This window comes from Anomaloglossus baeobatrachus, chromosome 4, assembly GCF_048569485.1.
Source record: "Anomaloglossus baeobatrachus isolate aAnoBae1 chromosome 4, aAnoBae1.hap1, whole genome shotgun sequence".
NCBI lineage: Eukaryota > Metazoa > Chordata > Amphibia > Anura > Aromobatidae > Anomaloglossus > Anomaloglossus baeobatrachus.
The window spans coordinates 437,485,711-437,511,950 of NC_134356.1; the positions used below are offsets into that span (position 1 = coordinate 437,485,711).

General features: G+C 47.9%; 1 protein-coding gene across 2 annotated transcripts in view; it reads right to left on the reverse strand.

The window, feature by feature from the left end:
- SLC28A1 (solute carrier family 28 member 1) overlaps positions 1 to 26,240 on the reverse strand; it is a 300,208-nt gene that overhangs the window by 183,732 nt on the left and 90,236 nt on the right. For both annotated transcript variants that reach the window (XM_075345491.1, XM_075345490.1), the window contains exons 7-8: positions 2,833 to 2,946; positions 2,582 to 2,659 (exon numbers count right to left, since the gene is read on the reverse strand). In XM_075345491.1, coding sequence (XP_075201606.1) covers positions 2,582 to 2,659; positions 2,833 to 2,946 — 192 coding nt within the window. The remainder of the gene's footprint in view (positions 1 to 2,581; positions 2,660 to 2,832; positions 2,947 to 26,240) is intronic.

Genomic DNA, 26,240 nt, shown 5'->3' on the forward strand with positions numbered 1-26,240 from the left:
GACGCACTTTTGTTCCCCCAAATTTTGGGGGAAAGTAGGGGGTGCGTCTTATAAGCCGAATATACGGGGGGGGGGTATATATATATGTACACTGCAGTGTCCAGGGGAGGTGGGGGCAGCAGCTCTGGAGCACAGGGGAACGCTGCGGGCTGCTGCCTTTGATCTCCTGCACCCGCTCATATAATATGCACAGCCGCTGTCCATCTCCAATGGTGCTGAAATCGCACCGCAGTGAGGGGCTGGTGAGCGGTGCATATTATATGAGCCTGCGTCCCAGTGTGATCGCACATGCCCACCCCTGTGTTAGATTTGGCCCCCAGGCTGCTGCTCATTCTAAAATAAAAAATCTTTACTTACCCTGCAGCGTTTCTCCCCGTGTCCCTGCTTCCAGTGTGATCAGGCAGGCAGAGAGCTCAGCCTGCTGTGCCGATCACATGACCGCACTGAACCAGGAAGTGGAAGAACAGAAGCACGGAGCAGACAGGAGGGAGCTCAGCGCTGCAGGAGATAAGGAAAGAGGGTTTTATTTTATTTTGGGCAGCAGCCTAGGGGCCATATCTGACACAGGGGGACTTGTGCGATCTATATAGGGGCCATGGGCAGCACTATGGGGGCGATATCTGACACAGGGGTACTTGTGCGATCTATATAGGGGCCATGGGCAGCACTATGGGGGCGATATCTGACACAGGGGGACTTGTGCGATCTATAGGGGCCATGGGCAGCACTATGGGGGCGATATCTGACACAGGGGGACTTGTGCGATCTATAGGGGCCATGGGCAGCACTATGGGGGCGATATCTGACACAGGGGGACTTGTGCGATCTATATAGGGGCCATGGGCAGCACTATGGGGGCGATATCTGACACAGGGGGACTTGTGCGATCTATATAGGGGCCATGGGCAGCACTATGGGGGCGATATATAACACAGGGGGACTTGTGCGATCTATATAGGGGCCATGGGCAGCACTATGGGGGCGATATATAACACAGGGGGACTTGTGCGATCTATATAGGAGCCATGGGCAGCACTATGGGGGCGATATCTAACACAGGGGGACTTGTGCGATCTATAGGGGCCATGGGCAGCAGCATGGGGGCGTTATCTAACACGGGAACGTGTGCAATCCATAGGGGACCATAGGCAGCACAGGGGAACGTGTGGCATCACAAGGGGGCTATATTCAATATAAGGGGGCCATATCCAGATTAAGGGGGCTAATTTTAGGATGGGGGGCTATGAGGGACATATACCCTATATGATTTGTTAGAGGGACACTGGCATTATAAGATGGACCCCATTTACCATTAAAAAAAAAAAATTCTCTTTTCCTTCACCAAATTTGGGGGTGCGTCTTATAATCAGGTGCGTCTTATAAAGCGAAAAATACGGTAAATCAAACAGAGTCGGATGTGCAGTATTCAGCCACAGTTGATAGCAGAGGATGGGGTAGTTCCGGAACTGAGCCACCTGCTGCTGCTGTCAGCACCGAGGGCAGCTGATTAGTGGGGTGGCTGGTATCGATCAGACATTGATCACCTATCCTAAGGATAGGCCATCAATTCTAAAGTTGTGGGTAACCTCTTTAAATTAACCTAGATTAAGAACTGTTCTACATAAAAAGCAGACTTAATGATGAGAACTGTATATAGATTGATACTTCTAAAGATCACTATATACATACTCTAGATTAAGCTTGGGTTGCATTTTCAATATATATTTATGGGAACCTACAAAAATCTCCACATTACAAAAATGTATATAATAATTCAGACATTAGTATGTAATTTGTTTATACTAAAATGTTCTTTATACTGTGCTATGGCTAAGATTTTATCATCAGAAAATGAAGAATTGGCATTACAGCTTCATGAGGCTCTTTTACATGGGCTGTATTCGGCCAAATGAGCATTCCTGATCATTTATTCCCAAGTGTAAACATGTCACTGATTAGCTAACAAATGAGCAAGCACTTGTTGGTTGCTGATCAACACTTTTAGGCTTGGTATGTGGCACTGCTATATTGTAGCATAATGAAGGTGAGATGCACTTTGCTAAAAGTCAAACCCAGTCAGATTTTGTTGTGATTTGCTTTTCATGGTCATGGTACTCAAGGAACTGCAATATAACCTCATAAACCTGCAATACGCCATGATGAGGCAGCAGCCCATTGTGATCTTTGGCAGCACAGCCTATATTGTGGCCAAAGCTGCCGTGACGCCCCAACCTTATGCTGGCACAGACCAGGCTGTATAATAACAAGTGGAACCATGGCACTCCGGCAAGGTGGTGCACAAGTAGGGTCATACCGCAAATATTGTAGAAGAAGAGCTTGGTACTCATATGGGATAATAAAAATATTTTTTTTATTGCTATGCAATCCTGTAATGCCTAGAGTCTGGGTCTGCTCACTATAACACATGGTATGTAGCCTTTACTAAGTAGATGATGTGTATGGTGAGTGGCATTACCTCTTATCAAATCTACTGCGTAGCCTTTCATAGCACAGTAATGGGTATAGTAGTAAGGCGGTGAGATTTTCACATAAAACAGCTTAGTCTTCACTGTCTACAAACCTGAAAAGCGAAAACTTCTTTAATTAAGGTTTCCCCAAAAACGAAGCCTGAGCCAGCAGTTGTATAGTTCAGGAAAATCTGGAACGTAGAGAAAGGTATGTTAATATTTATGTTCTGTTTGTCCAATATGACTCTAAATCTAGTATTAGGAACAAATCTCTAATTTTATGTATGAGATTAGAACTGATATTAACAGAAGTAATTTTGATCAAAATATGATAAGTGGAAATTAAAAAGTGTTGACACAATACCTGAATTTGTTCACCAAGAAACTTAAAAGCCTGGTAACCGGGTTCAGTGCGAATAATGAAAATTCCCAAAACAAACTCCAGTCCAAGACCCCAAAATACTGCCCGCCATGACACCTACAGAGGATAGAATAAATTGTTTTTTGGTTTACATTCTTACATTGAGCATTTCTTACATTTTATACATATATATTATTAATATTTATAAAAAGCATGTAAAAAGTGAAAAATTTAGCATACTCCTGAATCCTTGAGCTGTAGTAACCTTTTACATAGTTTCTTAAATGATAAAGGTAGAAATTATCAAATCTGCTAAAGGTGGTATTTGCCAAATGATGCAGATTTTATGGGGAAATTGGATTTGCATCACAGGTATTCGATGCAAATTGAATTCCTTAACATGTTTGTCACGAACCACCGGGGGGGTCACTCAGAAATCCCCCGCGCTGGCTACCAGTACGTCACAATCGGGGGGTAACAAGTGGGGGTCACCCCTCCTTTATACCTCCCGACCGACAGACAGAGCACGTGATGCGCTCTCTAGCGCCCCTCTTATAGTCAGGCCAATTATGGAATTGCCCGACAATAAGCAAGGAGGCCGCTATACTACTTATGCCGATTATTGAAGGGTCCCCGGTGAGAGTAGGGTATATATTCCCCCGACCTCCGCGGGCGGAATATATTAAACCTCCCCGAATCTCACTGGCCTCCCCACAATAATCCTTGGCACAAACTCGCTGCCACCAACCGATTTACGGTAACTATTAGCCGAACACACAGACGTGGGATTCAAGATCGAGATAACAGAACAGCCCAAGATTAATTATATAATTTAATCAGCCTAAAGCACACTAGAAACTACAATATATACAATAGGGAATCTACAGAATATACAGTTATGTCAGAGTACAGTTACAAGCAAAGCATGGGTTACAAACAGGCATACACAGTTCCAGCAGTTACCTTGTGCGTCTGGCCACAGGGGGGCGCTGTAGGCCAGGTTTCTAGGATCCTTCCCACAGATGTTTCCTACACGTGACCCCCAGCGAAAGAACACTGGAAAATGGCCGAAGTAGGGTTATCAACCTGGGCAAATCCAGGTCCCCTCCTACCTTAGTGACCTCAGAGGGAGCACTGCTCCACCCCTGGCTCGAGTTATGGACAATATCCCAACATGGAATATGGGCCATAACTTTGCCTGGGAGCGTCGTAGGCGGACGCCAACGCTCTCATTGTGACAGCTATGAATTTAGCTACGGAACGAGAGGACTCATGACTTGTCTACTAGTTCCCCATTGGCTGATATCACGCCTGGGGTATTTCCCCAGGTCCTGCTCCCATAAAAAGGGTGTGCCAGCATCGTCCGCATGCGGAGACACCATTTTTATGGTTGCCATATTTGTCGGAAATATGGCTTGCGAGATATGAACCATTTTTTACTGGAGTCGTTCTGTCTGGATACTTCCATAGCCTTGCTAATTAGATAGCAGCCCCTACTACAGGGTCACGGCAGGGAGTCATCCTGTGTCCATTGTTCCCACGTCACCTAATCTCCATATCACAGGAGATGGCTGTTGGAGGTGTAAGTGGGATGTGACACCTTCCCAGATGCTGGACATTGAGAACAAGAAGGGAGGGGGCACTGCCATGGAGTGATGAGAGCGATTATGACTGGAAGTCATAATTCATCTTCATATCCCAGGGTTTGCCTCACACCTCCCCCCTTTTGAGGGCGCTAGGGGGCAGCACACTCCGGTGTTCCCCCGTGCGCCCGTCCGCGACCTCTCCTTGTCGGGACAGCCCGTCTGCGTTACCGTGGTCACGGCCCCTTTTGTGTCGAATGGTGAAGTTGTATTGCTGGAGCGCCAGGCTCCATCGCAACAACCTGCCATTCGTCCCGGAGACAGTGTGTAACCAGCTGAGGGGATTGTGGTCCGTCTCCACGATGAAGTGGCGCCCGTATAGATAGGGTTGCAGACGCTGCAGGGCCCACACTATGGCCAGGCACTCCTTTTCCATCGTGGAATAGGCAACTTCCCTTGGTAACAGCTTCCTGCTCAGGTACAAGACTGGGTGCTCTTGGCTCGCAGAGTCCACCTGGCTGAGCACCGCACCGAGGCCGAAGTCACTGGCGTCGGTCTGTACTACAAACGGCCGCGTGAAGTCGGCTGCCTGTAGCACGGGCGGGCTGGACAGGGCGTCCTTTAGGGCCCGGAAGGCTGTCTCGCAGTCCATTGTCCAATCGACTGCAGAGGGCAGCTTCTTCTTGGTGAGGTCCGTCAAGGGCTTTGCCAGGCTACTATAGCATGGAACAAACCTCCTATAGTACCCAGCGGTCCCCAAGAAGGACATCACCTGCTTCTTGGTCCTGGGGGTGGGCCAGGATGCGATGGCCTCCACTTTCTCAGGCTCGGGCTTCAGTGTTCTCCCACCTACCCGGTGACCGAGGTACTGGACCTCGCTCATGGCCAGCTGACACTTTCCCGGCTTGATGGTCAAACCTGCCCGGTGGATCCGCCTGAGCACCTGTGCTAGATGCTCTAGGTGGTCCTCCCAGGTGGGACTGAAGACGGCAATGTCATCCAGGTACGCGGCCGCGTACCCTTCAAGTCCCTTGAGCAGGGTGTTGACCATCCGCTGGAAGGTGGCAGGGGCATTCCTCATCCCGAATGGCATCACCGTGGACTCGTACAGTCCAAATGGGGTAATAAAGGCAGAGCGTTCCCTGGCCTTGCGAGTCAGGGGGATCTGCCAATATCCCCGGCTCAGATCCATGATGGTCAGGTACTGAGCCCCGGCCAACTGATCGAGCAGGTCATCGATGCGTGGCATTGGGTACGCATCGGCGACCGTGACAGCATTGAGCCCCCTGTAGTCCACGCAGAACCGAGTGGTTCTGTCCTTCTTAGGGACGAGGACTACAGGCGAGGCCCAAGCGCTGTTGGATGCCTGGATCACCCCCAGCTTCAGCATCTCGTCAATCTCCTGCCGCATGTGTTGCTGCACCTCCAGGGAGACCCGACATGCTGAACGCCGGATCGGGGGATGATCCCCAGTGTCCACGTGATGGACAGCCAAGTCAGTCCTTCCGGGCTGGTTGGTAAACAACCCCCGGAAGGGGTGTAGGGTGGCCCACAGCTGGGACCGTTGGTCTTCCAAGAGCTGGTGGCCAACCTCCACATCCTCAATGGATCCGCCTGCCCTAACCTGGGCTAGCATATCCAAGAGGGTTTCCGCTTCTCCCTCCTCGGGCAGGTTGCACACGGGGAGCGCACATGCCTCCCGCTCATGATGTGCCTTCATCATGTTCACATGGAAGGGCTTCCGCCTTCCACGGGCAGGGTCCAGGGTGACCAGGTACGTCACAGGGTTGAGCTGCTGGTACACGAGGTATGGGCCTTCCCAGGCTGCCTGAAGCTTGTCCTGTGGTACGGGGACCAGTACCCACACCTTTTGACCCACTTGGTAGGTCCTCTCACAAGCGTTCTGGTCGTACCAATGCTTCTGATCGGCCTGGGCTTGAGCCATATTGTCGTGTACCAGTTGCGTCAAGGCCTGCATTTTGTCCCGGAAGCGCATGACATACTCGATAACCGACACTCCAGGGGTGGCCAAATCCCCTTCCCAAGCCTCTTTCACCACAGCCAGGGGGCCCCGCACACGTCGCCCTTACAGGAGCTCAAACGGTGAGAATCCTGTTGAGGCCTGTGGAACCTCCCGGTAAGCAAATAACAGGTGTGGGAGATACCGCTCCCAGTCACGCCCATGGGAGTCGACCAACATCTTAAGCATCTGCTTTAAGGTGCCATTGAACCGCTCGCACAGGCCATTAGTCTGTGGATGGTACGGGCTGGCCACCAGATGTCGCACCTGGACTTGCTTACAGAGGGCCTCCATCAGCTGGGACATGAATTGGGTCCCCCGGTCAGTGAGCATTTCCTGGGGAAAACCCACTCGGGAGAAAATCTCCAGCAATGCGGTGGCCACCTTGTCAGCCCGAATGGACGACAAGGCCACTGCTTCTGGGTACCGGGTGGCATAGTCCACTACCGTCAGTATGAAGCGTTTCCCGGAGCTGCTGGGGATGGCCAGCGGACCGACCAGATCCACAGCCACCCTCCTGAAAGGCTCATCGATGATTGGCAGAGATACCAGTGGGGCTTTGGGGTGTGGCCCCGCCTTCCCCACTCTCTGACAGGTTTCACACGAACGGCAGTAGGCAGCCACATCGGCCCCCATTTTTGGCCAGTAGAAATGCTGGTTTAACCTGGCCTTGGTCTTAGCGATCCCTAGGTGTCCGGCCATCGGAATCTCATGTGCGATCCGCAACAACTCCGTCCGGAACGGATAGGGTACCACCAACTGTCGGTCCCTGGGCCACGCCTCCGGTGAACCCTGCTGGACCGTGGCCCGGTACAGCCGTCCTTGGTCCCAGACCACTCGCTCCGGGTCCGAGTCCGAGGGAGGCTGTGCCGCCTGCTCCTTAAGAGCTTTCAGGCTGTCGTCAGCTTCTAACGCTGCCTGAAACCCCTGACTAGATGTGGCCAGAATCGACGAGACTGTCACATCTTCGGTCAGTACCCCGGGACCTGTGTCCTGGCCTCCACCTGACTCGGCTGCCACTTGGTCAGAAGGGGAAGAGCTATCGGACCTCCGGGAGGCCCCTTGGCTTCCAGCACTCCCACTGCGGGTGACAGCGGCCACAGCCGCTGCGACCGTGGGTCGTGCCTGCTCCTCCTCCGTTCCTGACCAAGTCGCCGGTTCAGGCAGACCGACCTGGCTTCCTGACACCCCGGTTGTGGGGGAACCATGCACCGAGATCTTACCTGGGAGCACTTCCGCTCCTGGACCGGCCCCAATCTCACCTGCCTGTTCCCCTCCTGCAGCAACAGAACCCCGCTGTGAAATCTCTGGGGACCCCACATTTGCTGTGGTAGCCCCCACCCCACACACTGGTCCTCCCCCTGCAGCACCCTGCTCTCTGCTTATCCCTGCAGAGGGCAACAGATCCCAGCTCACAGGCTGATTACTTGTAGAGGCATTGTCACACCTTTCTCTGACCCCCTCCCCTGTCACAGCTGCAGCTGTGTGTGTGTCTATGGTGTCTGTGCAAGCAGAAATATCAGAGTTCACTCCCCCCTCTCTCACATCATTCATAGATAACACATTAACATTGTCAGGAGTCATGTCCGTACTGGCTGAAGGTTCAGCCCTTGGTGGGGGCCCAAACTGGGAGGTTATCTGCCCCAAATCTGTCCCAAGTAGCACGTTTGCGGGGATCCGATCAGTTACCCCCACCTCTCTCACCCCTCGCCCTGCGCCCCAGTCCACATAAATGTCAGCAACAGGCAGCGCCGGGTCAATGCCTCCAATCCCGGAGACAGCGAGGGTTTTTCCAGGGATCAAGTCTTGGGGGGACACCATCTCAGGCCGCACCAGAGTCACCTCCGAGGCGCTGTCTCGCAGTCCTATGGTCACAGACCGGCCGACGGTGACAGGTTGGAAGCTGTCCAGGGACCTACCACCACCCCCACCCACACAATACACCTTGGGCGGCCCTTGGGACGGGGACGGAGCCGGGGCCTTGGGACGCTGAGGGCACATGGCCTTGAAGTGTCCAGGTAGGTTGCACTGGTGGCACCGTCTTGGCTCTGCCACGGGCCTGGAGAGGGGAGTTGAGGGGGACACCCCCTGCAGTCTAGGGGCAGGTGGGGCAGTCGCAGAATTCATCTTACCCCCTCTCCAGGTGCTGCTGGTGGCTGCTCTCCTGGCCTCAGGAGCCCGATTGTTGGTGTAGTCATCGGCCAGGGCAGCTGTAGCCGTGGACCCCTTTGGCTTCTGGTCTCGCATGAACTGGCGGAGATCCTCAGGGCAGTTCCACAAGAGTTGCTCCGTGATGAACAAGTCCAGGATCTCCGGTCCGGTGGAAAGCTGCAGGCCTTGGGTCCAGTGGTCGGCAGCTCGGGCAAGTGCCCGCCGGTGGTCAGCCCAGGAGTCCTTTGGTCCCTTCTGTAGGCTCCGGAACTTCTTGCGGTAGGACTCTGGAGTGAGGTTGTACTGTTGGATCAGGGCCCGCTTGATGGTGTCGTAGCCCTGATCTGCCTCAGCAGGCAAGTCCCCAAGGATATCCAGGGCCTTACCCCTTAAACGGGGGGTCAGGTATTTGGCCCACTGGTCCTTGTCCAGATGGTGCTGCAGGCAAGTCCGTTCAAAAGCAGTCAAGAAAGAGTCCAAGTCTCCATCCTTCTCCAGCACTGGGAAGTCCTCAACACGGACCTTTGGAAGTTTGGTGTCTTGAAGGTCACGTGTGGCTGATGAGGGCCGGAGCTGAGCTAGCTGCAGCTGGTAGTCACGCTCTGCCTGGCGCTCTTCACGTGCTGCTTGCCGCTCCGCAGCCTCACGCACTGCTTGCCGCTCCGCAGCCTCAGCGTCACGCGCTGCCTGTCGCTCACGCTCGGCCATGAGTATCTCGTAGGTATCCCGGTCTCCAGCCTGGAGAAGGGCCATAGCCATTTGAAGAAGGCTATCCGAGCCTCCCAGGCTCGGTGGAATGGCACGTGGTGATCTGCGGCCCGCTGCGGAGCCTGGTGCTTCACTGTCCATTGCAGAGCGGAGGGCTGGCATCTGGCTCGTTGAGGACCCTTGGGTGAGCTGCTCCTCATCTTGTCCATAATTGCCAGGTTGTGCGCTGTCCTCTGCAGAACGGTTTTCTGGCGTCGAGCTCCTGGAGGGCTCGTGGACAACCTCCCCATCGTCTCTGGCCTGAGCATCGGCCATTCCTTTGGCTTTGCTCCTGGTGCTCTCGGCCATTGTTGCAGACTTTGGTCACTGACACAGAACTGACACCTGATGCCTCCACACACCTTACAGTATCTGCACTCTGACACTCTAGTGTTGGTCTGGTCTGAAGACCCCAGCAGCCACAGCTGCTGCAGGCAGTCTTTAGTGTCTGGGAGTATGGGTCTCACACTCACACACACTATTATCTCGATCCCACCGCTTGCCACCAATATGTCACGAACCACCGGGGGGGTCACTCAGAAATCCCCCGCGCTGGCTACCAGTACGTCACAATCGGGGGGTAACAAGTGGGGGTCACCCCTCCTTTATACCTCCCGACCGACAGACAGAGCACGTGATGCGCTCTCTAGCGCCCCTCTTATAGTCAGGCCAATTATGGAATTGCCCGACAATAAGCAAGGAGGCCGCTATACTACTTATGCCGATTATTGAAGGGTCCCCGGTGAGAGTAGGGTATATATTCCCCCGACCTCCGCGGGCGGAATATATTAAACCTCCCCGAATCTCACTGGCCTCCCCACAATAATCCTTGGCACAAACTCGCTGCCACCAACCGATTTACGGTAACTATTAGCCGAACACACAGACGTGGGATTCAAGATCGAGATAACAGAACAGCCCAAGATTAATTATATAATTTAATCAGCCTAAAGCACACTAGAAACTACAATATATACAATAGGGAATCTACAGAATATACAGTTATGTCAGAGTACAGTTACAAGCAAAGCATGGGTTACAAACAGGCATACACAGTTCCAGCAGTTACCTTGTGCGTCTGGCCACAGGGGGGCGCTGTAGGCCAGGTTTCTAGGATCCTTCCCACAGATGTTTCCTACACGTGACCCCCAGCGAAAGAACACTGGAAAATGGCCGAAGTAGGGTTATCAACCTGGGCAAATCCAGGTCCCCTCCTACCTTAGTGACCTCAGAGGGAGCACTGCTCCACCCCTGGCTCGAGTTATGGACAATATCCCAACATGGAATATGGGCCATAACTTTGCCTGGGAGCGTCGTAGGCGGACGCCAACGCTCTCATTGTGACAGCTATGAATTTAGCTACGGAACGAGAGGACTCATGACTTGTCTACTAGTTCCCCATTGGCTGATATCACGCCTGGGGTATTTCCCCAGGTCCTGCTCCCATAAAAAGGGTGTGCCAGCATCGTCCGCATGCGGAGACACCATTTTTATGGTTGCCATATTTGTCGGAAATATGGCTTGCGAGATATGAACCATTTTTTACTGGAGTCGTTCTGTCTGGATACTTCCATAGCCTTGCTAATTAGATAGCAGCCCCTACTACAGGGTCACGGCAGGGAGTCATCCTGTGTCCATTGTTCCCACGTCACCTAATCTCCATATCACAGGAGATGGCTGTTGGAGGTGTAAGTGGGATGTGACACCTTCCCAGATGCTGGACATTGAGAACAAGAAGGGAGGGGGCACTGCCATGGAGTGATGAGAGCGATTATGACTGGAAGTCATAATTCATCTTCATATCCCAGGGTTTGCCTCACAATGTTCTGCTATCTTTCTAGACCTCAGAGCATAACATACAAGATGTAATAAAAGAAATGAATACTCACCTCACTGTTCCCATTCCTGTCGCCTCCGCAACCCCTTGTCTGGTTCTTTCAACTGCCATGGTTATGTAAAAAGAGGTTGACTTGTGGTCGCGTTCTCCCTCTGAAGACACCAATATTGTTGTGATATGTGATGCATAATGTCAAGTGTAATGTGAATAATGTCCTGCTTTATTATTGATTACAGTCATATGAAAAAGTTTGGGCACCCCTATTAATGTTAACCTTTTTTCTTTATAACAAATTGGGTTTTTGCAACAGCTATTTCAGTTTCATATATCTAATAACTGATGGACTGAGTAATATTTCTGGATTGAAATGAGGTTTATTGTACTAACAGAAAATGTGCAATCCGCATTTAAACAAAATTTGACCAGTGCAAAAGTATGGCCACACTTAGCAATTTCTTGATTTGAACACTCCTAACTACTTTTTACTGACTTACTAAAGCACTAAATTGGTTTTGTAAGCTCATTGAGCTTTGAACTTCATAGGCAGGTGTATCCAATCATGAGAAAAGGTATTTAAGGTGGCCACTTGCAAGTTGTTCTCCTACTTGAATCTCCTATAAAGAGTGGCATCATGGGCTCCTCAAAACAACTCTCAAATGATCTGAAAACAAAGATTATTATTATTATTTATTATTATTTATTATTATTATAGCGCCATTTATTCCATGGCGCTTTACAAGTGAAAGAGGGTATACGTACAACAATCATTAACAGTACAAAACAGACTGGTATAGGAGGAGAGAGGACCCTGCCCGCGAGGGCTCACAGTCTACAGGGAATGGGTGATGGTACAATAGGTGAGGACAAAGCTGGTTACGCAGTGGTCTACTGGACTGAGGGCTAGTGTAGGTTGTAGGCTTGTTGGAAGAGGTGGATCTTGAGGTTCCTCTTGAAGCTTTCCACGGTAGGTGAGAGTCTGGTGTGCTGAGGTAGAGCATTCCAGAGTATGGGGGATGCACGGGAGAAATCTTGTACGCGATTGTGGGAAGAGGAGATAAGAGAGGAGCAGAGAAGGAGATCTTGTGAGGATCTGAGGTTGCGTGTAGGTAGGTACCGGGAGACAAGGTCACAGATGTAGGGGGGAGACAGGTTGTGCATGGCTTTATATGTCATTGTTAATGTTTTGAACTGGAGTCGGGTGATGGGAAGCCAGATTATTCAACATAGTTGTTCAGGGGAAGGATACAAAAAGTTGTCTCAGAGATTTAAACTGTCAGTTTCCACTGTGAGGAACATAGTAAGGAAATGGAAGAACACAGGTACAGTTCTTGTTAAGCCCAGAAGTGGCAGGCCAAGAAAAATATCAGAAAGGCAGAGAAGAAGAATGGTGAGAACAGTCAAGGACAATCCACAGACCACCTCCAAAGACCTGCAGCTTCATCTTGCTGCAGATGGTGTCAATGTGCATCAGTCAACAATACAGCGCACGTTGCACAAGGAAAAGCTGTATGGGAGAGTGATGCGAAAGAAGCCGTTTCTGCAAGCACGCCACAAACAGAGTCGCCTGAGGTATGCAAAAGCACATTTGGACAAGCCAGATACATTTTGGAAGAAGGTCCTGTGGACTGATGAAACAAAGATTGAGTTGTTTGGTCATAGAAAAAGGCGTTATGCATGGAGGCAAAAAAACTCGGCATTCCAAGAAAAGCACTTGCTACCCACAGTAAAATTTGGTGGAGGTTCCATCATGCTTTGGGGCTTTGTGGCTAATGCCGGCACTGGGAATCTTGTTAAAGTTGAGGGTCGCATGGATTCAACTCAGTATCAGCAGATTCTTGACAATAACGTGCAAGAATCAGTGACGAAGTTGAAGTTACGCAGGGGATGGATATTTCAGCAAGACAATGATCCAAAACACCGCTCCAAATCTACTCAGGCATTCATGCAGAGGAACAATTACAATGTTCTGGAATGGCCATCCCAGTCCCCAGACCTGAATATCATTGAAAATCTGTGGGATGATTTGAAGCGTGCTGTCCATGCTCGGCAACCATCAAACTTAACTGAACTGGAATTGTTTTGTAAACAGGAATGGTCAATATACCTTCATCGAGGATCCAGGAACTCATTAAAAGCTACAGGAAGCGACTAGAGGCTGTTATTTTTGCAAAAGGAGGAGCTACAAAATATTAATGTCACTTTTATGTTGAGGTGCCCATACTTTTGCACCGGTCAAATTTTGTTTAAATGCGGACTGCACATTTTCTGTTAGTACAATAAACCTCATTTCAATCCAGAAATATTACTCAGTCCATCAGTTATTAGATATATGAAACTGAAATAGCTGTTGCAAAAACCCAAATTGTTATAAAGAAAAAAGGTTAAAATTAATAGGGGTGCCCAAACTTTTTCATATGACTGTATGTAATGTGAATTATGATATAATGTTTATATGTATACTGTGTTGCACTCTACTGTGAGGAAGCTGGGTACTAACCAAAAACAGATGGTGAACAGTGACAGTTACGTTTTGGGACTAACCCATAGTGAGAGTGGCTAGTGTGCAGGGAAAGAGACTGTTTTCCTGTTAGGACATCAGATAGGGCCTAGTGAGTGACAGATAGAGGTTTATAATCTGAATGGTTGTCAAGGCCAAATGCAGTCGGTGACCTGTGGTGAAAAGGAGAAAAGAGACCAGGACAAAGATAGACTGATCCTAAAGGACAATATATCGAATAGACCTGGCTCACTGAGTTGTCGGGTGCTCTGGAGAAAACAAGCAACCAAATACAAAAAAGATCTCCGGCACTCCAATGCAAGAAGGATAATGAACACAGTCTGGGTATCTTTGATGCTTTTTTTATTATTATAATTGTGAAAAGGAAAAGTCTGTCTCAACGTTTCGGTCTCGATGGGACCTTTATCGAGAGTTCTATCAGACTAGATAAAAACAATACAAGAAAAATGTTACACACAGTGGGTCAAAAAATACAAACATTGACATAAACATAAAACATGATGAAGTTCGTACATTCAAGTTTCTATACAAAGTGTATAAAAATAAAATTACATAACAGATATCTGTATATACATCAATAGATCTTATGTACGAACGAAACATAAGGTAAGTACTACCCGGTGTCTGAGGAGCAAAGAAACAAAAGAAATCCCAAAATTAGGGAATGCTATGAATAAAATCTCTATGTGTATGTAACAAGAGGTGACTAGAAAAGGGAGGAGAAAGGTACACATACCTAGGAAATTAGAGTAAGGGTACGATTTGCACAAGCTTGGAACTGAGTGGGTCACCACCCGAAAAGGTAGGTAAATCAGTGAATTCACTAGACGAAAAACAAGAGTCCATTAAGGTCATCAAATGAATCATATAGTACATGGAAATCCATCAGATATACGCAGAATACCTGTGACCAATATGTTGAAATGTCAGTGTCAGCCAGTAGGGGTCGCCAAATGAAACAAGCCGTGGCGTCATACATCAAAGGGACACCCCAGTCCAAATAACTGGGTGAGAAGAAAATTGAACGAATAAAGAAATAAAGAAAGGTAGAATAAGGAGGGGGGGGGGGGTGTTTCATATGTCAAGATGATCTATGCAACTGCAGCCTTAAGTAATGGAAAGGGAGCCATTTTAAACTTTATAACAATAATGATGGTCATAATGTATTAATGATGTTATTACCTGTCCAAAAAGGGCAAAAAAGCCACTATATGTCATCTAATAAATCCAACAGGAGAGCCCTAATGAAGAGGAGTGAAAGAGTGAATTATAGCTGTATACCAAGGCAACATCCATGAGGGGGATATGGGGAAGAATGCTGGGAGGAGGGGCGGGAAAAGGGGGGGGGGAAGAAAGGAAAAAACCAAGCACATTATACCTGTCATGTGAAGATGAAGGGAGTGCACCGATGATATAGGTATCAATAGCCTTGCCAGGATTTACTGAGATGAGGCAGGGACTGGTCTGTAAGACAGAGATGGTCTCTTTGTGCTTGCTCTGGGCTAATGTATCTCCAGGGAGTAGGCATACATGTACTATGTGTAGAAGGAGAGAGTTTAAACAACAAGGAAAACAAACAAAAGGAAAAAATCCAGTGAAACACATCATTGTATCATATCATTATAATACCTTTAAGGGAGGGTTAACTGGCGTAAGGATCAGCCCTTTGTTGCAGGGATTTCCCAAAGTGATTCACTACAGAAGTAACAACATAACACATGGGTCTAGGCGGAATAAGTACTAGGATAAGAACCAGAAGTTAATAGAAGCTGTACCTTAGGGTGAACTGGTCAGAGGACCCCTGGGGAGTAGAGGGAAACCTGCATAGATAAAAAGGACTGAGTAAGGCAGAATGTATGAATAAGTGCCTAGCGCTGGAGACGGTACAGACCTGCGTCCGGTAAAGACCCTTGCTGGCTGGCTGCTGCAAGGACTGTGAATGGGAGTTTGCCTTAAATCGTGGAGATGATGATCAAAGTAGCGGCAGGTGAGCGTACCTCCTGGAAATGAGGTGGAACGCAAACAGGGCCGTATGGAACGCATGGAGGCGCATGCGCAGACCAAAAGTAGTCAGCGCATGCGCAGAGCCGGGCCGGGTATCCACAGAACTGTAGGCGGTGGAAAGTGGAACTGCGGCGCTGTGTCGCGCCTGCACTATAGAGAAGGTGCATTACAGCAGGGTAAGGTGAAAAGATAGCATACTGACCAATATAATGTGAGGGAAAAGGTGCCGTTCGAGTGCCCGTTGGAACAAGGGTGAGCCAGAGGTGATGAGTGATGGGCAGGTGTCACGTGGTGAAAGGAGCCTGTGAATAGGAAAAATATGTTAGTAAGCATAATGAAGAGAGGGCGAAGGCATATATTAAGACCACAGAGAATAACATTTATCGGTTATAAACAATACATTTGTAGGCAAAGCATAATCGGTCATGGACCCGGTAAAAAAGACATAGGGAATACATGAATAAACATAACCAAGGAAGAACAGAGTAATGTGTTAAGGCCACAGCAAAATATTATATTTCATTAATGACGAGATATTCACTTCTGGTCACATGTCACAGGTAATAGACATGTCTATTGAACCTAGGCAATACTCACAAGTACCCTCGAAAACAATGAAATGAATAAAATACAGAAAACCAATCATGATAGGGAGCTAAAAGAAATACTAGGGATTACTGAATATCAAAAGTGGACTTCATATTCCCGATTAAGACCTCGGGGTTCCAGAGTACCCAATGTGTAGATCCAGAATGCTTCCCTCTCTTTTAATCTGCGGATTCTATCACCACCCCTACGCATGGGTGGGATGTGTTCGATAACCTGAAACCTAAGTTGGGCAATTGTGTGTTGAGAAATGTCAAAATGATGGGGGATGGGCAGTAAAAGTTGCTTGCACCTGATCGTGGATTTATGCTTGCTAATACGGTCCCGGATATGTTGGGTGGTTTCCCCAACATATCCGAGACCGCAAGGACACTTAATCAAGTATATCACAAAAGAAGAATCACAAGTATGATAACCCCTAATGAAAAGAGTTCTACCTGTATGAGGATGTGTGAATCTATCTCCTTTGGTGAGGTTGTTACATTGGAGGCAATGTAAACAAGGGAAATTGCCTGTCTTAGGAGCCCCTAAGAAGGTCTGTCGTAGTGGAGTGGATGATCCTATGTCAGCCCGAATCAGGCTGTCCCTAAGGTTCCTAGTTTGTTTGTGGCAAAAAATTGGGGGTGCGTCAAATTCCCTAATGGAGGGGTATGCTTTCTGCAACAATGGCCAATGCTTAGAGATTATGCCCTGAAAGATAGGAGCAAAAGGGTGATAGGTTTGAACACAGTGAACCCGTGGGGTGTCAATGTTTTTATCACGGGGGCGAGTAGATCGATTGAGGGCTACAGTGGAAGGGTAGCCTCGGGAGATGAATTTATCGCCCATCTCACGGAAACGGGTTACCTGTGTCTGGGGATCAGAGACAATCCGCTCAACCCCTTTATGCTGAGAGATGGGTAACGATTTTTTTACGTGCGGAGGGTGGCAACTCGAATAAAGTAAAAGGCTGTTCTTGTCAGTGGGTTTGACATAGAGATCTGTGGTAATCGTCCCATCAGGGGATAAAATGACAAGAGTGTCCAAAAAATTAATTTGGAAATGATCACGATGTATTGTGAAAGTGAGGCCTGGTCGGAAGGAGGAGATATCATGATGAAAGGCATCAAGGGACTGGGAATCCCCTTGCCAGATGACAAAAATGTCATCAATGTATCTCCTCCAACCGATGGCATGTCTAATCCAAAGTGGATGTTTATACACAAATGTGTCCTCGAAATGCGCCATGTAAATATTAGCGTAAGGGGGCGCTACGTTTGATCCCATCGCTGTACCCCACTGTTGTGCATAAAATTGATCTTCGAAGAGGAAAAAATTATTCCCTAATACCAGTTGTAGAAGATCGATGCAAAAGGAATGTTGTAGGGGAGACAGTGTCCCGTAACGCTCCAGGAACCAGTTGACGGCTAGAATGCCGTCACTATGTTGTATGCTCGTGTAGAGACTATCTACGTCAAAGCTAACCAAAAGGCAATTGGAAGGTAAGGAGGTGAGAGACCTGATGTGTGAAAGGAAATCTGATGTGTCCTTCAGATAGGATGTAATGACTGGAATGAGAGGTGTGAGAATTTTGTCTAGGGTGATCGCTAATGGTGAGAGGATAGATTCTGTGGAAGCTACAATGGGTCGTCCGGGGGGTTGTTGTAGGTTTTTGTGAATCTTGGCTAGGACGTAAAATACAGGTGTCACAGGGTTGGCCTTAATGAGATACTCCGCTAGTTTTTTGTCTATGGTGCCCTGTAATAAATGATAATCAACAATGTCTCTGATGCGTTCACGTATTTGAGGAGTGGGGTCCCTAGGAACGGGTAAATAAGTTGTTTTATCACGTAATTGTCTATGTATCTCGGAGAGATAATAAGTCTTGTCAAGAATGACGATGGCGCCCCCTTTGTCGGCTGGCTTGATTATGATGTTTTTGTTATCCCTGAGTGACTTGATGGCACTGTCTTCCTCAAGGGTAATGTTATGTCTCACCCTGTAATTGCCTTTATCAATGTCCCTCAATGTCTTGTCAATGTCACCAGAGACCAGAGAGATGTAGGTCTCAATGGGATGGTATGACCTGGGGGGATGAAAGGTACTGGGAAGACTGATATTCAGATTTCGAAGACAAAAGGTGCCAGGGTTTTGGTTGATACTATCAACTGGTGTGCCACCCTCCGAAGAGGCAAAGTGGGCTTTAAGTCGTAAGCTTCTGAAGAAGCGTCTCATCTCCTGATCTAACTGGAAGGGGTTAAATTTAGGAGTAGGACAGAAAGACAAACCCTTCTGTAGCACCTGAGATTCAATATGTGAAAGGTTGTATGACGAAATATTATAGACCAAGTTATCAACAGTATTATTAACTATAGTGGTCCTACCTGTGACCGGGTCTGTATGCGAGAGAAATGGCTTGGTTTTCCTCTGGCTCCTCCTCGTTTTTCTCCTGGGGGATGCCTGACCTCTAAAAAACGGGTAGATGACGTAGAATGTAAATCACTATCAGAACCTGAAGAGGCCGAAAATCGATAATAATTGGGACGACGAGGAGGGTTGGCGTCCAGGGAGCGCCACCTATAGACGCGATCTCTAGTATAGTCCTCCTGATCTCTAAGAAACTTTAGTCGTTTCCGTTCCTGTAGGGTCTTCTGAAATGATTCTATGGATTCGTTGGTTTTCTGTCTGAGTTTATCCCACTCTGCACCAGGCAAGGTGTTACAGAATTGGTCCTCAATGGACTTGATCTTTGGTTCCAACTCACTAATTTCTTTCTGGAGGAATTCAATTGTTAATATGATTATATCCATAGAGCACTTATTAAGGATACTCTCATATTTTGTGCAGTACTCGGAATTGTCTGAAAAGAGAGTTGGACGTAAGGATACCCTGAGTCCTCGTGGGATTCTTTGTACTCTGTGGTACTCCGCCAGTGTAGCACAGTGTAGATCAAGGGCGGTATGCCTCTTTAGTTCTTTTTCATAGTCCCGCGTGCGTATCTCCTCTGTGGGAACTGATAGAAATGTCCGTGGTGTGGTGACCCGAGAAAGGATATTGGTCACCTCTTCATTACCATACGAGAAGGTATTAAAGGACATGGATGCAAGCAAAAAAGGGGGGGGGGGGGTGTTCCAGGAGCCCAGGAAAAAAAGTCCAATATATCGAATAGACCTGGCTCACTGAGTTGTCGGGTGCTCTGGAGAAAACAAGCAACCGAATACAAAAAAGATCTCCGGCACTCCAATGCAAGAAGGATAATGAACACAGTCTGGGTATCTTTGATGCTTTATTTCTATCAGTTCCCACAGAGGAGATACGCACGCGGGACTATGAAAAAGAACTAAAGAGGCATACCGCCCTTGATCTACACTGTGCTACACTGGCGGAGTACCACAGAGTACAAAGAATCCCACGAGGACAATTGAATTCCTCCAGAAAGAAATTAGTGAGTTGAGAAATTAGTGAGTTGGAACCAAAGATCAAGTCCATTGAGGACCAATTCTGTAACACCTTGCCTGGTGCAGAGTGGGATAAACTCAGACAGAAAACCAACGAATCCATAGAATCATGTCAGAAGACCCTACAGGAACGGAAACGACTAAAGTTTCTTAGAGATCAGGAGGACTATACTAGAGATCGCGTCTATAGGTGGCGCTCCCTGGACGCCAACCCTCCTCGTCGTCCCAATTATTATCGATTTTCGGCCTCTTCAGGTTCTGATAGTGATTCACATTCTACGTCATCTACCCATTTTTTAGGGGTCAGGCATCCCCCAGGAGAAAAACGAGGAGGAGCCAGAGGAAAACCAAGCCATTTCTCTCGCATACAGACCCGGTCACAGGTAGGACCACTATAGTTAATAATACTGTTGATAACTTGGTCTATAATATTTCGTCATACAACCTTTCACATATTGAATCTCAGGTGCTACAGAAGGGTTTGTCTTTCTGTCCTACTCCTAAATTTAACCCCTTCCAGTTAGATCAGGAGATGAGACGCTTCTTCAGAAGCTTACGACTTAAAGCCCACTTTGCCTCTTCGGAGGGTGGCACACCAGTTGATAGTATCAACCAAAACCCTGGCACCTTTTGTCTTCGAAATCTGAATATCAGTCTTCCCATTACCTTTCATCCCCCCAGGTCATACCATCCCATTGAGACCTACATCTCTCTGGTCTCTGGTGACATTGACAAGACATTGAGGGACATTGATAAAGGCAATTACAGGGTGAGACATAACATTACCCTTGAGGAAGACAGTGCCATCAAGGCACTCAAGGATAACAAAAACATCATAATCAAGCCAGCCGACAAAGGGGGCGCCATCGTCATTCTTGACAAGACTTATTATCTCTCCGAGATACATAGACAATTACGTGATAAAACAACTTATTTACCCGTTCCTAGGGACCCCACTCCTCAAATACGTGAACGCATCAGAGACATTGTTGATTATCATTTATTACAGGGCACCATAGACAAAAAACTAGCGGAGTATCTCATTAAGGCCAACCCTGTGACACCTGTATTTTACGTCCTACCCAAGATTCACAAAAACCTACAACAACCCCCCGGACGACCCATTGTAGCTTCCACAGAATCTATCCTCTCACCATTAGCGATCACCCTAGACAAAATTCTCACACCTCTCATTCCAGTCATTACATCCTATCTGAAGGACACATCAGATTTCCTTTCACACATCAGGTCTCTCACCTCCTTACCTTCCAATTGCCTTTTGGTTAGCTTTGACGTAGACAGTCTCTACACGAGCATACAACATAGTGACGGCATTCTAGCCGTCAACTGGTTCCTGGAGCGTTACGGGACACTGTCTCCCCTACAACATTCCTTTTGCATCGATCTTCTACAACTGGTATTAGGGAATAATTTTTTCCTCTTCGAAGATCAATTTTATGCACAACAGCGGGGTACAGCGATGGGATCAAACGTAGCGCCCCCTTACGCTAATATTTACATGGCGCATTTCGAGGACACATTTGTGTATAAACATCCACTTTGGATTAGACATGCCATCGGTTGGAGGAGATACATTGATGACATTTTTGTCATCTGGCAAGGGGATTCCCAGTCCCTTGATGCCTTTCATCATGATATCTCCTCCTTCCGACCAGGCCTCACTTTCACAATACATCGTGATCATTTCCAAATTAATTTTTTGGACACTCTTGTCATTTTATCCCCTGATGGGACGATTACCACAGATCTCTATGTCAAACCCACTGACAAGAACAGCCTTTTACTTTATTCGAGTTGCCACCCTCCGCACGTAAAAAAATCGTTACCCATCTCTCAGCATAAAGGGGTTGAGCGGATTGTCTCTGATCCCCAGACACAGGTAACCCGTTTCCGTGAGATGGGCGATAAATTCATCTCCCGAGGCTACCCTTCCACTGTAGCCCTCAATCGATCTACTCGTCCCCGTGATAAAAACATTGACACCCCACGGGTTCACTGTGTTCAAACCTATCACCCTTTTGCTCCTATCTTTCAGGGCATAATCTCTAAGCATTGGCCATTGTTGCAGAAAGCATACCCCTCCATTAGGGAATTTGACGCACCCCCAATTTTTTGCCACAAACGAACTAGGAACCTTAGGGACAGCCTGATTCGGGCTGACATAGGATCATCCACTCCACTACGACAGACCTTCTTAGGGGCTCCTAAGACAGGCAATTTCCCTTGTTTACATTGCCTCCAATGTAACAACCTCACCAAAGGAGATAGATTCACACATCCTCATACAGGTAGAACTTTTTTCATTAGGGGTTATCATACTTGTGATTCTTCTTTTGTGATATACTTGATTAAGTGTCCTTGCGGTCTCGGATATGTTGGGGAAACCACCCAACATATCCGGGACCGTATTAGCAAGCATAAATCCACGATCAGGTGCAAGCAACTTTTACTGCCCATCCCCCATCATTTTGACATTTCTCAACACACAATTGCCCAACTTAGGTTTCAGGTTATCGAACACATCCCACCCATGCGTAGGGGTGGTGATAGAATCCGCAGATTAAAAGAGAGGGAAGCATTCTGGATCTACACATTGGGTACTCTGGAACCCCGAGGTCTTAATCGGGAATATGAAGTCCACTTTTGATATTCAGTAATCCCTAGTATTTCTTTTAGCTCCCTATCATGATTGGTTTTCTGTATTTTATTCATTTCATTGTTTTCGAGGGTACTTGTGAGTATTGCCTAGGTTCAATAGACATGTCTATTACCTGTGACATGTGACCAGAAGTGAATATCTCGTCATTAATGAAATATAATATTTTGCTGTGGCCTTAACACATTACTCTGTTCTTCCTTGGTTATGTTTATTCAAGTATTCCCTATGTCTTTTTTACCGGGTCCATGACCGATTATGCTTTGCCTACAAATGTATTGTTTATAACCGATAAATGTTATTCTCTGTGGTCTTAATATATGCCTTCGCCCTCTCTTCATTATGCTTACTAACATATTTTTCCTATTCACAGGCTCCTTTCACCACGTGACACCTGCCCATCACTCATCACCTCTGGCTCACCCTTGTTCCAACGGGCACTCGAACGGCACCTTTTCCCTCACATTATATTGGTCAGTATGCTATCTTTTCACCTTACCCTGCTGTAATGCACCTTGTCTATAGTGCAGGCGCGACACAGCGCCGCAGTTCCACTTTCCACCGCCTACAGTTCTGTGGATACCCGGCCCGGCTCTGCGCATGCGCTGACTACTTTTGGTCTGCGCATGCGCCTCCATGCGTTCCATACGGCCCTGTTTGCATTCCACCTCGTTTCCAGGAGGTACGCTCACCTGCCGCTACTTTGATCATCATCTCCACGATTTAAGGCAAACTCCCATTCACAGTCCTTGCAGCAGCCAGCAAGGGTCTTTACCGGACGCAGGTCTGTACCGTCTCCAGCACTAGGCACTTATTCATACATTCTGCCTTACTCAGTCCTTTTTATCTATGCAGGTTTCCCTCTACTCCCCAGGGGTCCTCTGACCAGTTCACCCTAAGGTACAGCTTCTATTAACTTCTGGTTCTTATCCTAGTACTTATTCCGCCTAGACCCATGTGTTATGTTGTTACTTCTGTAGTGAATCACTTTGGGAAATCCCTGCAACAAAGGGCTGATCCTTACGCCAGTTAACCCTCCCTTAAAGGCATTATAATGATATGATACAATGATGTGTTTCACTGGATTTTTTCCTTTTGTTTGTTTTCCTTGTTGTTTAAACTCTCTCCTTCTACACATAGTACATGTATGCCTACTCCCTGGAGATACATTAGCCCAGAGCAAGCACAAAGAGACCATCTCTGTCTTACAGACCAGTCCCTGCCTCATCTCAGTAAATCCTGGCAAGGCTATTGATACCTATATCATCGGTGCACTCCCTTCATCTTCACATGACAGGTATAATGTGCTTGGTTTTTTCCTTTCTTTCCCCCCCCCTTTTCCCGCCCCTCCTCCCAGCATTCTTCCCCATATCCCCCTCATGGATGTTGCCTTGGTATACAGCTATAATTCACTCTTTCACTCCTCTTCATTAGGGCTCTCCTGTTGGATTTATTAGATGACATATAGTGGCTTTTTTGCCCTTTTTGGACAGGTAATAACATCATTAATACATTATGACCATCATTATTGTTATAAAGTTTAAAATGGCTCCCTTTCCATTACTTAAGGCTGCAGTTGCATAGATCATCTTGACATATGAAACACCCCCCCCCTCCTTATTCTACCTTTCTTTATTTCTTTATTCGTTCAATTTTCTTCTCACCCAGTTATTTGGACTGGGGTGTCCCTTTGATGTATGACGCCACGGCTTGTTTCATTTGGCGACCCCTACTGGCTGACACTGACATTTCAACATATTGGTCACAGGTATTCTGCGTATATCTGATGGATTTCCATGTACTATATGCAGGGCCGGATTAAGGTTGGTGGGGGCCCCTGGGCAGAAAATCTGGTGGGGGCCCAATAACGTTAACATTTTAACCATAACAGTAGAGCACGAACTGTAACATTTAGATATAAATACTGCACCTCAGTCTCACATTCCCCCTCCTCAGCATACTGTGCCCTCACACTGGCCCCCATGCTGCCCCTTCTCTATACTGCCTACCTCCTTCACTATCCAGTCACTATACTGCACCTTAGTCTTGCATTCCCCTCCGCAGCATACTGTGTCCTCCATACTGTGCCCTCACACTGGCCACCATGCTGCTCCTTCTCTATACTGCCTACCTCCTTCACTATCCAGTCACCATACTGCACCTCAGTCTCACATTCCCCCTCCTCAGCATACTGTGACCTCCATACTGTGTCCTCACACTGGCCACCATGCTGCCCCTTCTCTATACTGCCTACCTCCTTCACTATCCAGTCACCATACTGCACCTCAGTCTCACATTCCCCCTCCTCAGCATACTGTGTCCTCCATACTGTGCCCTCACACTGGCCACCATGCTGCTCCTTCTCTATACTGCCTACCTCCTTCACTATCCAGTCACCATACTGCACCTCAGTCTCACATTCCCCCTCCTCAGCATACTGTGACCTCCATACTGTGCCCTCACACTGGCCCCCATGCTGCCCCTTTTCTATACTGCCTACCTCCTTCACTATCCAGTCACTATACTGCACCTCAGTCTCACATTCCCCCTCCTCAGCATACTGTGTCCTCCATACTGTGCCCTCACACTGGCCACCATGCTGCTCCTTCTCTATACTGCCTACCTCCTTCACTATCCAGTCACCATACTGCACCTCAGTCTCACATTCCCCCTCCTCAGCATACTGTGACCTCCATACTGTGTCCTCACACTGGCCACCATGCTGCCCCTTCTCTATACTGCCTACCTCCTTCACTATCCAGTCACCATACTGCACCTCAGTCTCACATTCCCCCTCCTCAGTATACTGTGTCCTCAGACTGGCCACTATGCTGCCCTTTCTCTATGCTGCCTACCTCCTTCATTATCCAGTCACTATACTGTATCTCCGTCTCACTTTCCCCCTTCTCAGCATCCTGTGCCCTCCATACTGTGCCCTCACACTGGCCACCATGCTGCCCCTTCTCTATACTGCCTACCTCCTTCACTATCCAGTCACCATACTGCACCTCAGTCTTACATTCACCCTCCTCAGCATACTCTGCCCTCCATACTGTGCCCTCACACTGGCCACCATACTGCCCCTTCTCTATACTGCTTATCCCCCCTCCCCCACTACCCAGTCTCCATTCTATGCCCCTCACACTTTTCTTTCTCAATACTGTCCACTTACAATTTTCTCCCACCATACTGCTGCCTCACATTTTCCAATGGTGCCCCCTTGATTGCTGTGCAGGGGCAGATATGCCGCATGCCCCCCAAAGGTACACCCCTGTACAGTGTACAGGAGAATACATGACTGGTACACGCAGGGCCGGCTCCATGTTTTTGTAGGTCCTGGGCGAAAGAGTCTCAGTGGGCCCCATCCACACATAGACATGCACAGATACTGTACATACACATACAGGCATACGTACACATACAGTATATATTTAAAGACAAATTCACAAAAACACATATAAACAGACATAAATCTAGACACAGTCATACACACCGACATACATAGATGACACATAGATACGCATCACACATGCATACACAGACAAATTTTTATATTTTTATCTAATTTTTAATATTGGGAAGCCGGCAACAGCCTCATTCACCTCCCCGCTTGTCTCCATCCAACTCCTCCTGGGCATGTGTCTGTGCCACGCTGATTGGTGGCTGACACTAACAGACATGGCCGCACATAGAGAACACTAACACTGCTGTATATACATCACAAGAGAGGCTGGGGACATACACATTACTGGGGACATCCATATTACTGAGGAAAGGGGTACATAGCAATGGGGGGCATACAGCTCTAGAGGGGGGCAGTGGCTCTGAGGT